The 15,532-nt window shown below is 38.4% G+C and overlaps 1 protein-coding gene across 1 annotated transcript in view; it reads left to right on the plus strand.

Annotated features, from left to right (window-relative positions):
• LOC124168834 (ras GTPase-activating-like protein IQGAP1) overlaps positions 1 to 15,532 on the plus strand; it is a 58,123-nt gene that overhangs the window by 8,283 nt on the left and 34,308 nt on the right. The window contains exons 5-10 of the mRNA XM_046547169.1: positions 393 to 550; positions 1,397 to 1,531; positions 2,317 to 2,401; positions 2,484 to 2,578; positions 10,016 to 10,181; positions 10,270 to 10,430. Of these exons, the coding sequence (XP_046403125.1) occupies positions 393 to 550; positions 1,397 to 1,531; positions 2,317 to 2,401; positions 2,484 to 2,578; positions 10,016 to 10,181; positions 10,270 to 10,430 (800 nt within the window). The remainder of the gene's footprint in view (positions 1 to 392; positions 551 to 1,396; positions 1,532 to 2,316; positions 2,402 to 2,483; positions 2,579 to 10,015; positions 10,182 to 10,269; positions 10,431 to 15,532) is intronic.

Here is a 15,532-nt window from a genome sequence, read left to right on the forward strand (position 1 = left end):
ACATTTGTTAGGAAATGAGATTATCATAAAACAGTCAGGCTTCCATCATCTGTCCTAATGAAGGCCTGCCCCTCTTAAAGTAGGCAATCAATTCATGATCATTTTCTTTGCCATTTTTGCTTCGATTTTTGCCATTCTTGCATACTGCAGTTGTTGGGTCCATTGCATTGAAAAACTAGTTGCTTTCAGTTGGACCTAGATAAAAATGTGAGAGTGTTAGAGATTATGACTTGGGAAGTGATATGCAAATGACCCAAAAAATGGTTGATCAAGTCTCTCCGGTATATTATTTTCAGCAAATATCTGTTCTTTCATAATTAATGTCTTTTCAATGATCATATTTTCATATTTTATGGATGCATCTGATAGTGATTCTGTGGTTTATCTTTCAGATGATGAAATAAATGCTGTTTGTAAGGAGCTGAAAAAGTATGGCATAAAGATGCCACCTTTTCAAAAAATTAGTGGCATCCTCGCAAACGATTTGGCTGGTGATGAAGCTTCTTTGCATGCTGCAGTAATAGCTATCAATGAAGCCATTGAGAAGCAGGTAATGTTGCAAACTAATCTTGTTAGTTCCTTTCAGGAAATGCTGAATTGAAAACATTTTTCGCACAACGTTTTGAAAGGAACTTACAATGTAGATGGTGCTGAAAAAATCTTCAAACAAAAGTAGTCAACTAGTATTTCCATTATTTTAATGATTATTGATAGGTGCTGCAAATCAAAATAAAATATGTGTAATACCAAATACTGTATCAAGCAGTGGTATAACTATGGGGGGGGGGGGGGGAAGAAAGTGGATATATCCCCTCCCAAGGCCTCTGAGAATTTTTTAGTATACTAATGTTATCCCTGTCGTTATGATTTCCCACAGAAGTACAAATGAAACCCAAATTTAAAATGTTAAAATGATGTAAAATGTATTTCCAGGCAAATCATTTTTCAAAAAAATTCTCTAAGTACCTCATGTGTCTTTTACCTCTGGTTTTTAACATTTTCTGAATTCCTGAGTGGGGGTCGCCCTCTCCCAAGCCTCCCATACTCCCCCAAAGCATATTCCTAGTTACACCACTGGCATCAAGTTATTGGTCCGTCTCATATTAAATTTTTTAGGTTAGAATATGTTCTGTATCTCGTAATCCCATCATTACATTCTATTTCTATCCTTTACTGAGTCAGCTCATGTGAGATTCAGCATCCTTTTACCACTTGGTGTATTCTCTAAGTACGTACCTCATGTGTCTTTTACCTATGGTTTTTAACAGTTTCTTGTCTACAGTGATTGGTTTAATTTTCATTGATTGCCAATCCTTCCTTCACTCTTCTCTACCTCACACATGTTTCAATCAGGCGTAAATTACTTAGTTGAGTAATTGCTTTTATTTCTTTCCAGGATCCAAATGAGACTTGGGGAACGCTACTTAATCCCATAGTTGAATTTCGACATTTAAACCAGCATTTGAAGGCAGAATATCAAGATTCTCTGTATGAGGCCAAAAGAATAAAAACTGCTAATGCCCTCAATAGAGTAAGCCCATATTTTTACTGAAATTATTTATCAAATTGTATGACTTATGCTCTTCTAGTTAGTAATGCTATGCTTTTAAAAAGTATGAAGTTTCACATGTTTTTGATCATATTTAAACATCAGATATGTTGCTAGGGCAAACTATTGGTCCTGAACTCACAATTTTTTCATGAGGAGTTTGCTCTGCACCACTGGTCTTACATGCCTTGTTAATAGAGTTGTGCATGTGACACTCAAAGGAATGGAGCTGAAACCTTGCTATGAATAGTCTCCTGTGGTGAAAATGCAAGCTGTGAGACATGAGTGGTTGTTGGGACATATTGCCTCTATGGTGAAGTGAATTTAAGGGTGTATCTGTTTAGGCATAAGGCCAAATGTCACCGGGCATATCGTTGTTGTTTCATTACCTTGAGGTAGGCCCAAACCGTCCATCTCATTTCAAGAGTGTAGTAGTTTTTTTTTGGGAATCCCTTCTTCCTATGAATTTGTAGTGTAGCTAACCCATTACTCTACACCTAAGAAAACAAGCCATGTACGTATATTATGGTTCTCACTTGATGATTGTGATGCCAGATTGAATTTTATAGCTTGGAATTAGTCAGGAATGTTGCTTTTGGGTTGGTTGTACCTTTGCAAAGAGGTATCTCAAAAAATTATCAAATTATAAATGTTTGAAAGCTGTGTGTGTAATTTATTTCCCACGTTTTACTCTGATGTAATCTTTTGGTGAAATTTGTGTTCTTCACTAATAATTGTATGTCAATTGAATCAAATTTATTTTTCAGTCTTTGAATGAAAGTTACGTACCTGATGCATACGATGAGCTGCTCACCCATGCTGAAATTCAAGGACACATATGCTCAGTTAATTGTAAGATTTCATCTCTCTTCTTATTCTGGGAGAAATATGACTGCCCATTCATTTACTAATGCAGCTTATTTCATATTTTCAGTCTCTTGGACCTGGGATAAATTGGTGGTATCAGCAGAGAAAAATCAAGTTGCTTTGTTCAAAAATCTTTTGGGGTCTTCTCAATTGCAGCTTAAGGTGAGTTTTTTTTAAATTCCAGGTTGGGTAAGAGTGTCATGTACAGATTTTAGGAAACATCTGCTAACTAGTCAATGGTGAACCATTACTGAGTATACTTCAAGTGCATGCTATGGACAAAATTTGTACTGGGGAATATGTAATCATTGGGTAGGTAAACGCTTCTCAGCTGCTCTTCTTCCTTGTGCTTGGGTTTGGAGTGGTTCTTTTTTGTTTACATTATTGTGAGCCACTTGTTTCCCTAGTAAGTGGCTCTCTTTTATTAGTTAATGAGCCAAAATGTGAAATGAAACCAACCAACTCATGAATAGTGAACAGCAACTTTGGTATTGTCTTGTTTTTTACCTATGTTTTATACCTCTTGTGATTTCTTTTTTTTTTTAATTGGACAAATTGCTGGTGTCTTCTGTTTACATTTTTGATCTTCTTGTATATGCAAAAATAAACTTACCTAATTATATGTGTAAACCAAGGATGAAATTTGTCATGAAAAGACCATTTGGCTCAGTTGGAATTTGAACCTCAATCTCCCGATTGCCAGTTAGGTATGCTACCAGTTACACCACCAAACCATCCTCTTCTTTGAAGAATCTTGGGCTGCGTTTACTGAACTCAGCATTGTCGTCTTGAGTCCACAGTAGCACAGGAGACAAAGGTCATGCTTACTTTACCACTGTCTGAGAAAAATTAGGACGACTTTCATCCTTGGTAGATATGACCATGGCCATTAGGCCGGCCCTTATTTTTCAGAATTGCGAAAAATTATGTTTTCCTGGTCTCAAAATGATCCAAATGAGGTCTATATTCACATGTTAAAATTTGGTTACTTTAAAATAACGGCAACCCGTGCCCCAAGGGCCCTAAGTACTAAGGACCCTCAATTGAGTTTTTTGGGGTCAAAAAGTGCTATTCCTATGTAAAACGTTAAAGTAAAGCCCTTTAGGGCCAATTTTCTGTTTGTTTTGATCTATCTTTAAGGGTTTAGGAGATATCGTCCGTTGTAATGTAATCCCCCCAGGGCGCCTCCCCGCACCGCGGCACCACTGAGGTATGGCCCACACCACTTACTACAGACTTCCCCTCAACCCCCTCCCCTCCCTCGGAAAAGACTTTGCTCCTGATGACAAGATTTACATGCTAGTGGTGCAGTATTGAATAGGTTGTTCCTCTGGTGTCATGATTAATTTTGTTAAAGCCTATAATGTCAATTTTAACCCTTCAACGCCATCCTATATACTAGGTACCGACCCCTTAAACCTTGATTTTTTGCCGCCATACGGCCGCGAACCATTCCAGCAGGCTTTGTTCCAAAGTGCTCTGTTATGTACAAAATATTATAAGCATGTGATACAATAGGGTAGTTTCCTTCATCAAAGAAAACGAAAGGCATTGATTGCGTTTCGTTACCCACCATTAGTGTATTCATAATACACAAATTATTTGGTTTTTGAAATACCGGTTTAGACGAATGGCAAGGGTCAAATTTTATCCTCATTTGAAAAAGGCCAGATTGGCGCCCATGCGATTCCACTCCACGTGACGTCACAGGGACCTAGTTTCTACACGAGAGGATAGGAGTTATACATCGTCTGAGGTTACCAATGCATGCATGAGGCACAGAGCTCAGGGAAACATGTCTTAATAATCACCTACTAAAACTGGCTAAGGTCGGAAAGTTTTCTTCGTTTGATAAGGCATTAATAAACCTTTTTTAAGCCAAGCGCTACCATTCAGCAAGGTACTCAGCTACCCGCTGGCAGCCTGCGACGTATCAGCGCTAAGCCTCGCCTCAAGGTCACCTCAACGGGCGGGAGGGGGAACCAGAAATACGACGTACGGAGATATTTCCCGGCATTCATACTTGAGCGTCGCGTTTTCGCGCGCTTGAAAATTTTCACTTTTCATTTAATCGCGAAAAATAGATATTGTCATTTAAAAATCTAAAAGCGTGAAATACGTACTCCAGGAGTAATAATCTTTCGATTAAGGCAATAAAAAAATAATAGGAAACCACCCTATTGTATCTATGAATTATAAAGGAATGAAGGGAATGAGCTCCAATAGTAGATAGAAATATTCAAGGAAGACGAAAAGAGATAGTCAATTCACGGATGCAGATCACTGTAGAGAGATAGTTCTTGTGTATAGTGTGCAAGGGACAGAAGGTGCTAAGTTTTTTAGGATGTAAGGAGAAAAGTGGTGAAATATATATTTTATCATGAACGTGATGTTCATTTTAAGAATAGACCAACAAGGAAAGAGTGTAATCAAGACTAAATCCAGGCATTGAACTGGTAGGAAAAGAAAGTGAAGAAATACTCGGCTCAAATTTACCTACAGTGAGAGAAGTACTGTGTGTTTTTTCTATCACCTAATGGGTTCGAAATTTGTAAGACGTAGTGCGAGAAAAACCGTGAGAAATGCGTCTCAACCATGGTACAAAACTAGAATTCCTGTTATTACGGTAAATAAGGCGATTTAAAAGTAAGAAAAATGACGCAAAGAATGGATGAACGTGCAACGACATAAAGAGACCGCGAACTACAGTAGAGATGAAGAGAAGAGAATCTTTCGTAAGAAAAATTGATGATTTGTTTGAAATTGCAAGGAGCGGTACCATTGAATTTTTGACGCACGACGGGGAAAAAGCAGTTAATCTCTCGGGTAAATGTACTTGGGCTGAAGAAATAAGTTCTTACGCAAATAAAGAGAGGAGAACGAAATGCAGTTAGTGGTGGAATAGATTTCAATATATTCAAGAAGAAAGTAAAAGGTGTGGTTGTCCGCTCCTAACAGTGTCATAAGAATAAGAAATACAATGAAAATGTATTTTATTTTGGTTAATGTACCGAAATTCATGGACAGAGTGAAAATAAATTGATCTCTTGGATTGGAAGTATTGTTATTGCAATTAAATTCTTTCTAAGGTAAGCAAATTTCTTCAGAGGCTAGATCTTGCCAGTGTGAGCAAACTCTTTGCCGAGGGAGGGGAGGGGGTTGAGGGGAAGTCTATAGTAAGTGGTGCGGGCCGTACCTCAGTGGTGCCGCGGTGCGGGGAGGCGCCCTGGGGGGATTACATTACAACGGACGATATCTCCTAAACCCTTAAAGATAGATCAAAACAAACAGAAAATTGGCCCTAAAGGGCTTTACTTTAACGTTTTACATAGGAATAGCACTTTTTGACCCCAAAAAACTCAATTGAGGGTCCTTAGTACTTAGGGCCCTTGGGGCACGGGTTGCCGTTATTTTAAAGTAACCAAATTTTAACATGTGAATATAGACCTCATTTGGATCATTTTGAGACCAGGAAAACATAACTTTTCACAATTCTGAAAAATAAGGGCCGGCCTAATGGCCATGGATATGACTTAGCACTCATGCGGGTTATAATGTATAAAGTTACTTGTTTCGTTCTGTACTTCATCTGATTCTGTTTCAAACAATGATTTTCATAAAGGCTCAATAGGATGGAATGATCAGCTGTGTTTCTTATGTATTCACTTGGAGTGTCGGTGCTGGACCACATTCTGTCAGCCTTCAGCACTATAACAAACTCCCAATTACATATCTTAACTCTTAAAAATATGGTTTCGTTTAAGGTTGACCTTCGTAACTATTACAGGCATCCCCCGAGTTACGTAAGAGATGCGTTCCGGCAGACTATGCGTAAGTCGAAATTTACGTAAGTCGAACCTCTGCGTTGGCGCTTCAGAGATTGCTGTATAACAAGTTGTATCGTATAGGAATGAGCGCAACCACATACGCCACCACATCCATCGCTAGAACTGCAAATTTTCACGTTGATTATTGACTTGGGATTTATAAGCAATTTTTCTACAGAAATTAATGAAATTTCCTTTGAGGAATGACAAAAATGGGTCACTTTGTTATTTTTAGCACGTAAAAAAATCTATAACTATTCGATATTTTTTCTACCATAGGTTGTACAAGCGAATATATACTTCTTCGCGCTCGCATTCGAAAATTAACGTAATCATTTGAAATACGGTTATCGCTTACGTAAGTATGGATTTACGTAAGTCGAGACATACGTAACTCGGGGGATGCCTGTATAAACAAAGATGTTTTACTCAATTGATGAGTATTTTAGTGATGCCTGTTTATTGCCCCTCAATTTTATGATTTAATTCCGTATTTTTATTCTTATATTCAACCTGTCTCGTATAAAGAATAGCAATACATAATAACAATTTATTTTGTCTATTGATCTTAAAGTGAAGATAACATAAGATTCATCAAAAGGTACAAGATTCAGTATTAAAAGTGTATGAGATTCCTTACATAATACATACCTCATTATTGAGGCAAAATAGTACATACATGATGGAATATAAAATACTTAAACAAGCATGTACATTATTGAAAAAGAGAGTTCTATTGCTGGGCATAATCAATACTTGAATAAGGGAGTGACAAAATTTAGATACCTATTTCAGTTGTGTCTAACAGATAAATACAGTGGAACCTCGATCTATCGTTTTATCAGGAGGATAGATGAAAAAAACGATGAATGCGGGAAAATGATCAATGCAGGAATGTTTGACAAGGTTGCCTATGTCCCAGGAAACTTGCGCATTATGATACAGTGAGTCCTCGTTCTACGTCACCCCGTTTAATGTCATTTCGCGATAACGTCACGAAAATTTTGAGAGCGTCACTCGTTTATCGCACCTACGCTTCGCGATAACGTCAAGTCTTTTAAATTTCGCGCGAAAAAAAGGCGAAGCGGCGGGCGTTGCAGGTTGTTTGTTTTGTGGGCGGTAATACAGTCAGTCTAAACGAAGTGTAAAACGGTGTGTTTATTCTTAATTGCGATTACGGTTTTAGCAAAAATTTCTGCAAAATGAATTCTTGCGTAGGTGCGCAAGGTTTTACTTGACATAATGGTTTTCAGGAACCTAAAAAGTGATTTCGAGGCATTTTTCCGTGTAGAACTCGGAGTTTTTGTCGTCACTTTTTTCGCCGTGTTCACAATAATTTTGGTTCCCGTAACTGCGACGATGTTTCAGCGATGATGATGCCCAGGCGACGCTCGCCCGGGCGACCACCATAGCGAAGCCGAAAAGCAAATGCTGGAAGATACAAAAATGGAGAAGGATTTACGTCAATGCTGCTATTGTCTTCGATGAAGGCAGGAACACGTATTTATGCCATAGTTTGGCATTCCTATCGTAAAAAATGCCCCAGATGTGATACGCTAACATTTTTTTTCACGTGGAAATTGTGAGGTCTAGGAGCCGATATTCACTTTTTACATTGTTTCTTATGGGATATTATGCTTCGATTAACGTCATTTCGTTTATCGTCACATTTTTCAGGAACGGTAAGTGACGTTAAACGAGGACTCACTGTATTTATTAATGGATTCAAACATGATTTTAGCTGATTACAGGATTATTATTACTTTATCAAACCACTTAGGTCATATTATTGATTTGACTTATATCTCTTTCAAATATACTAAAGGAACACGCCACCTTGCTAAAAAATGTTTGCACTCCACTCAGCATTGTCACTGCTGTTATGGATTTCTGTCTGATTTCAAAATTCTTAACCATCAAACGCCATTTCAAGTACACATATTTACGAGAGCAATGTGCATGTTATGCCTAAAACAGCCGCTTTCGCCGACACAGTGATTGGTTGAGAGATGGATCAAAAAGGCCAAAAATAGTTTATTATTTGAAATGTTCCTTTCTAGCAATTAAATTTTTAATATGATTGAGGCAATGTGTAAAGCATTAACAATGTTGCGTTAATCGTCAGTGGCACGCCCTTCATCTCACTTTTATTTTCACCAGGTATCTTGCTTTACCCCCACCCCTGCCATCATGTGCTAGCGGACAACCCAAAGCGCTCTGCAATAGTCACGCACTTCTAGCCCGGATTCTTTTCTTTGTCTTCAATTATTTTCAGTCCATATTTTAAAGTTCTCGCTTGTTTCTTCAGAAGGGCCATGGTCCGAAGACGAATAAAAATAAAACTAATAAAAATGAAAACGGACTTTATTGAACCCACACGGAAAACACTCGCTGGTTTTAAGTCAACTCACCCTGGAAAGTATGGAACCACTCGTACGAGGTGAAGTTCGGCACTAATGCTATCACGTACGGCATAAGCAGAGCTTACTGCAGAGGATGAAGCATGACCATATGACTGCACCATGAAATTTTTTGTTCTAAAGATAAGGCAACTTACCCATTCTTTTCTAATGAGCGTAGCACCAGATGAGCAGATGAATTCGGATTGCTAGTAGGAATAAACAAAATATCCTGAGAAGACATCGCTTTGTTAGCAACTCTGACTATTGAGACTTGTAGCATAACTCATAAATTGTAACCTGATGCCCTGTTTTCGAAAAAAAATGCCGAGAAGCTCACAATCAGTTGTGAGGATATCGAGATCCGCCAGAAATCACCATCTTATTATTCCAACTATTTCCTTTCTTAAAATGCTTAAATAACATTATCACGAAATACGTCGTGTTTGGTATCATTCTTTTTTGAATTACGTGCAAATTACTAATATTTCAATCTAATGAAAGTATAATACCAATTGCTGAAATTCATTGTTCGACACCTTTTGGGCTAGTAGGTGATTCATAGGCTGAAAAAATTCAGTGGGCGAGAATTGGAGAGGCGTGAAACACGATTCTATTTTTCTCGTGTAACTTTATTTTTTTAAGCTAATTGGAAGGTCTTCGTAATACGATCCCTGCACGTGCTGGGACCTTTTTTTTTTGTTTCGGAGAAGAGGAAAGCTTCAGAGGGGGGGGAGGCGAGTGCTGAATGGAGGGGGATAGAGGATCTTGGGAAATGCGCTAATGTAACTATCCCACGGCTCTCAGCTTCTCCATATAGTATTTCAATCTCCTGGGGAAGATTTAAACTGTGTCTGTCATTATTAGCCACAAATAACACGTTGTAAACACTTCGTCTCATTTTTGTAAAACGGTGGATGCGGGAAAATCATATGACGGGACCGCGATCTTCAGACGATCAATGCAGGAAAACGATACTTCGGGGAACGATGGATGCGGGAAAAAATTACTTTGTCTTAATGAAACTTAATTTGGGACGAGGAGCGGCGAATGATGAATGCGGGAAAACGATCAATGCGGGAACAATAGATCGGGGTTCCACTGTAATCATAGATTGAAAATAACATTTTCTGAGGAAATTTTACACATTATTTTAAATGAAATTTTTGAGTCAATGGTTTATTATAGATGCAGAGACCCTTTTCATGTGGGCCAAACTTTGCCCTGTTTGTCCTTATATCTGTAGTTGTAATGTAGACTTTTCTCGTTACTGGTTTCATCAAATTGCTGTTAGAAAATACTTTTATGAATACGAAAAACATCATTTCTTTGAAACATCTAAGCATGTGACAATATATTTTTTTATTTTCCAGGAAATTAAAAATGATTTTATGGAACAGTATTGTAATTACTTCAATGAAATACTCAATACCAAGAATTTCCGATGCATGAAGAATGATGTAAATGTCTCTGAAGGCACTTCTCTTCTTCAAAATGTTGTCCGGCACTGTAATAAAATTTATGAATTAAAGGGAAATCGTAAGTGACTTGAACTAATATTATTTTTACAATTTTGGGCATCATTATTTCATGTAACATTAAAATTTTAATTTTGTTTTCAATGAAGGTGAATCTGCTGTGAAATTAATAAACGACCTGCTGGACAAAGGTGATTGCTGGGAAACCCTGAAGGCTTTGAAAAGTCCTTTTCTCAGCATCAAGGGAATTGATGACTTTGCTGCTCCTCTATACTTTGAAGAGATGAAGAATGATCGAGCAGATTCAGGGGTAAGTTTTTTTAATGTAAAAATATATTTTGCATTGGTGAATGTGTCTTGTCTATTTTTAAATCTTGTCTATCATAGGTTGTGACCCTTCCACCAAAAATGTAAATTAGTCTTATCATATTAGCAATCAGACAATGATGACACACATGAATCATGAGTAAGATATTTCAATTCAAAAAACAAACTCTGATTACCGTATATGTCTGAATATAGTCCCCCCTTTTTTCCAAAAATGCCCGTGATAAAAGTTAAGGGGGGGGACTATATTCAAACCCATTTTTTAAATTTTTTCCCGGAACTCAAGCCTCAAAATTAGGGGGGGGGGACTATATTCAGAGGGGGACTATATTCAGAGGAATACGGTATATTTTTCATGCGCAAACATAAACTTAAACTTAATTTGTTCAAAGAAATGGTTGGGTGCAATTTACAGCAGTGGTAGAAATATTCCTGGATAATTTGACAAAAACAGGTAAATTCTTAAACTTTAAGTGATACAGTAGATTCCGGTTAATTGGGACACATCGGGACAGGCACACTTTGCCCCAATTAAGCGGCTGCCCCAATTAAGCGAACTATCCCATACATGTACATAAACAAACTTTGAAATGATAGAAAGAAGACTAAAGAATGGTTATAATGCAAACAATGTTTATTAAACTATTAATTTGTTTAATATATCAGCGAGATTAGTTAATTTATTAGCATTTTTAAGAATGATAGTAATCTTAGTTGAAAACATTTATCACAGTCTCAGGCGATGCTGGATGAATGTCATTTACTAACTCCTATTGAAGAAAAATTCACGATTAATTAGATAATAATATGTGATTCCTTAAATTCCTAAACATGCAAGTACTTTCATTTCAAATCGTATCTCCTCGTCCAAGGAATTTTTTCTAATGTTCTCTGCAGCATTCTCGTCATCCTTGTCGTACGACCCAAGTCGGCACAGAAATCCAATGACGACCTTGGGCTATCTTCATTGCCTTTCACATGAAGAAGAGTCGTAAACCCTCAATGAACCTCCTTGCATCCAGAGGTATCACTTAGCTACGTTCAGGTGCGATTTCATCTCCATCACCATCCTCACCTTCAGCTTCACTGTTGCCTGTGTAATATGGTTTCAGCAATATCAAGTTCACAGTTTTCATTGGTCCAAATTGCAGTGAATATTATCGAGCTCTTCATGGCTTGTTATGTGGCACAGTTTGGAGTTGAATACATTTTCAGATTCTGCTGTAATGTTGTACACTGCACTGACACTTTAGAAATCGCAATGAAAAAACAATTTTGAATTTTTTTGACATTTGACATCAGGCCAGCTTTTAGCCAGAAACAATATTGCTTGCTGAATGTTCACCTTTGAGCTTAGCACGTTGGCGGTGGATGATGATATCAGAAGGTTATCTTCTATAGATTCTAGAATATTATCTACTTATTTCCCACGGTAAAGTGTTCACAAATTTTTAATGATCCCCATATCCATTGGTTGCTCCAAGGACGTTATGTTTCCAAGCAGAAATTCCAACTGGTAATTTTTTAACACACATTTTGGCAATTAGCATGTGCCATACAATTGTCAAGTACAAGAAGAACCTTTCTGATTTCCATGCTAATTCTATATCCCCACTGGTCAATCATTGCGTAAAGAGGCTCACTGTCATCGCTACCTTGCTATTGGCTTGGTACTCTGATGGTTAACTGCTTATAAAGCAATAGCACTTTCCAGAATTGCCAAAAGAGTTTTTCGTCAGTTCCCGAAACATTTAAACAATATTAAACAGTGATGCGATCCAACGATTTTTTTAAGCCCGTTGGTCTTACATGACTGCAATAAAAAGTCATTTGGTGTTGCTCGGTATTACAGTCCCGTTTCATTGGCATTGTAAATGCCATCAGCGCAAAAATTCACGAGTAACTTGGGCAGTTTGTTCAATTTCCAATCGTCTGCACTCACAGCATCAGCACTTTTTTCTCCGTTAGCTCTCTTGAATTTTATTTCGTTTCTGGTCTTCCATCGAGATGCCAACCATCTGTTGCCTTAAAATGGTCATGACTAAGTTTCAAAGCTAGTTCCTCCGACTTCTTATTTAACATTGGACCGCTTACACAAATCCCTCGATCGTTTACAATGGAATACCATTGATTTAAATCGTCCTCAACATCTGGATCCTTGCGTTGACGCTTGCGTTTCATAGACGATGCTTGCTTTCCTTTTTGACTCCATTCCTCTCTTAGTTTATCCTGTTGCTTCAATAAATGAGCTATCGTCAATTTCGGCATCCCGGTAATCTCAGCCAAACGGAGATGACTGGATTGAGGATAATCTTTATTTTTGTCGAGTATAGCAAATTTTAGTGAGTAAAAGGTCTTAAAGCGGCATATTATTCAAGAAATGGAGCGTCACTGAATCTCAGAACTAAAACAATATCACTTATCCTAGGTTCACTTAGATCGTAGAGCACGAGATAAATCCCACCAAATATGCGCACCATTTAAACTGGTTTTAGACTGCTAGTTGACAGATGACTAGGTACAAGTGAAGAGAAAAATGTCTTTTGTGCATGCATAGACTACTGGGAGAGTGATGGGGAAAAGAGAAAGGAACGAAGAAACTTAATTCTCCAATAGTGACTACTCAGTTGTGTAGAGGAAAAGGAATTAAAAGGATAGATTTCATGAGTAAGTTGAATTTTGTTCAACATGCTGCAAAAAAAATCTCTTTGCAAGCGAAATTGTTCGCCTCGTACCGTCTCCTCTGTTCAAAATCAGCCTGTAATTCCTAGAAATTGGCCCGTACTCGCTCTTACACCCTCACCACGGGTGTCATCAGTTCTTTCTAACTATCCCGGGCTCATTCTACCACCTATAGCCTGCCACAGGAGTCCTCCCCTCTTGAACACATCACTACGTTGAATGAGGTCTCATGGTCGGGAAACGGAATCCGATTCCTCACACGGATGATATAAGAACAAGAGTTTTAAGATTAAGGCAGAATAGGTACACTTGAGAAGAATAAGACTAAATTAAAGAAGGAAAATATAAAAAACAGTATTCTGATACGAAAAAATTTTAATTTTGTCGCGAGCATAGAGTCAATGTCGCCGACTCATGGCCCAATAAAGCGGCATACTGTCCCAATTAAGCGGAGAAAACTCTGGGATATTCTTCAATTGGATTCGGTTCTTCAATATTTGCCCCAATTAAGCGGCTGCCCCAAGTAACCGGTGGACCCATTAACCGGAATCTACTGTATTTCTCAATTCCTTTTTGTGCTTGCCCTAATCTGGTAGTGGTCAATCGGTGTGGATGTCTTTGCTATCCTCTGGATGTCGCATCTCGAAGCAATATGTGTACAGTAAAACTTCGATTTTACGCACTTTGATTTTACATCAAGTCTCGTTTTTACGCAGCGACACTCAAGTCCGGCCGGAAAGCATAGGGAATTGCAATGGTGAAACTTCGAGTTTACATCTTTTCTTGATTTTACGCAGTTTTTCGATTTTGCGCAGCATAACCCCAGCCCCAAAGAGGCCGCTAATCTTGATTTTACGCAGTTTTCCTTCGACTTGTTTTGAAAATCCCGACTGGAGCAATATGAAGTTAGGTTATTTATTCGTCTCAATGAGTTGCAAAAATGAATACAGGAACGGTTGAAATGACGTCACGCTGTTGAGCGTGAAACTAAAAACATCGCGAATCTTATTATTGCTGGGGCCCCTACGCCCTCTCAGTAGTATTTCAGGCTCCTTTACGAATGCGAATATTGCTCTAAGTTCAAATTTGCCGAAGGAGGAAATGTCGAAACTTAAAACATACGGCAATCGCCGTGTATGCGTTGCTACTTTTGATTAAGACAGATGATCGCCGGAGTTATTAACATTATCACATTTCGTTTATTATTCGACTTATTGATCGACGCTGTTTATAACATCTTTATTGTAATTACAGTAGATGGTCGTTGATACGGAATTATGTACAACGGAATATCTATCTCTAACGGAAGGTTTTCTAGAATTTTGCCAACGCTACGCTTTTCGTAGCCCCAGCGAAATATAACGGCAAAATGAGCCGTTAAAAATCCTTCCGTGCCAAAATTTTGGCTTCCAAGGTGAATCAAAAAAGATAGTCGTACTTCTAGTACGGACGTAAGTCGATGGTAATTCAACACGATGGTAAAAGCAGCATGTGTTTTCTCATTCCGCGGGCTAACCCCGCATCTACAGGACGAATGGAGGCGAGGGAAAGTTACTTGCGCGGCGCGCTTATCAGAACCGACTCAACTTGTATCTCATTGTCAGTGGGTTTTTAAATGAAACATGGTTGGAACTTGAATAGCTATAAGCTAAACTCCGCTAGGAGACAAGCGTTTATTTTTAACGGATCGGGAGTTAATGCCCTCGGAGAATAACTCGCGTCGTCAATCGTCACGTAATCATTGAAGTCAAATTCAAGACGTGAGTGATAAGGCAGTCCCTTTAAACTCAAGAATGGCTTAACACCATTAAATTGAAATACAAAAAGTGTCCGGTGTTGTTATCAGATATGGGGAAGCAAAATATTACGTGAAGATGAGTCACACGGCTTTTGAGTCAAAGGTCCCGGCGCTGAATTCGCGGAAGAATGCCGACAGAGAAGCTATACCCGGTAGATTGAATCTACTAATGCTAAAATTTCGCGGGAAAATGCTTTTTTAATGCGTAAAAATTATAAAGTGGGAAAATTGTTCCGAACTATTAATAATTTTTTTACTCATCACTGGCGGCATGACGTAGTTGCGCGGTTATTTAAATAGCTCACTTAAAAAAAAGTGATCTAAACACAGGAAAAATCTGAATTTCCGAATATCCCGGGTCCTGTGTGCTCCGTATTATCTATGGTATGCTATTTGGAAGGAGGTGACCGACAGCTGGGGTCATTAGCGCCATGAAGTAAGGGCTGGGGGGATAGGAACCCTATGTTGGCATTAGCCAGGTTGTAATGACAGACTCCAAAGGGACCAGGACTTAACGTCCCATCTGCTGGACAGAGTGGTGCACTGGAAGTGCCCTCCACATTACACTCAAGTAGGGATAGGGCCATCTCTGATAAGTTTCTGCT

This window comes from Ischnura elegans, chromosome 12, assembly GCF_921293095.1.
Source record: "Ischnura elegans chromosome 12, ioIscEleg1.1, whole genome shotgun sequence".
Classification (NCBI taxonomy): Eukaryota; Metazoa; Arthropoda; class Insecta; order Odonata; family Coenagrionidae; genus Ischnura; species Ischnura elegans.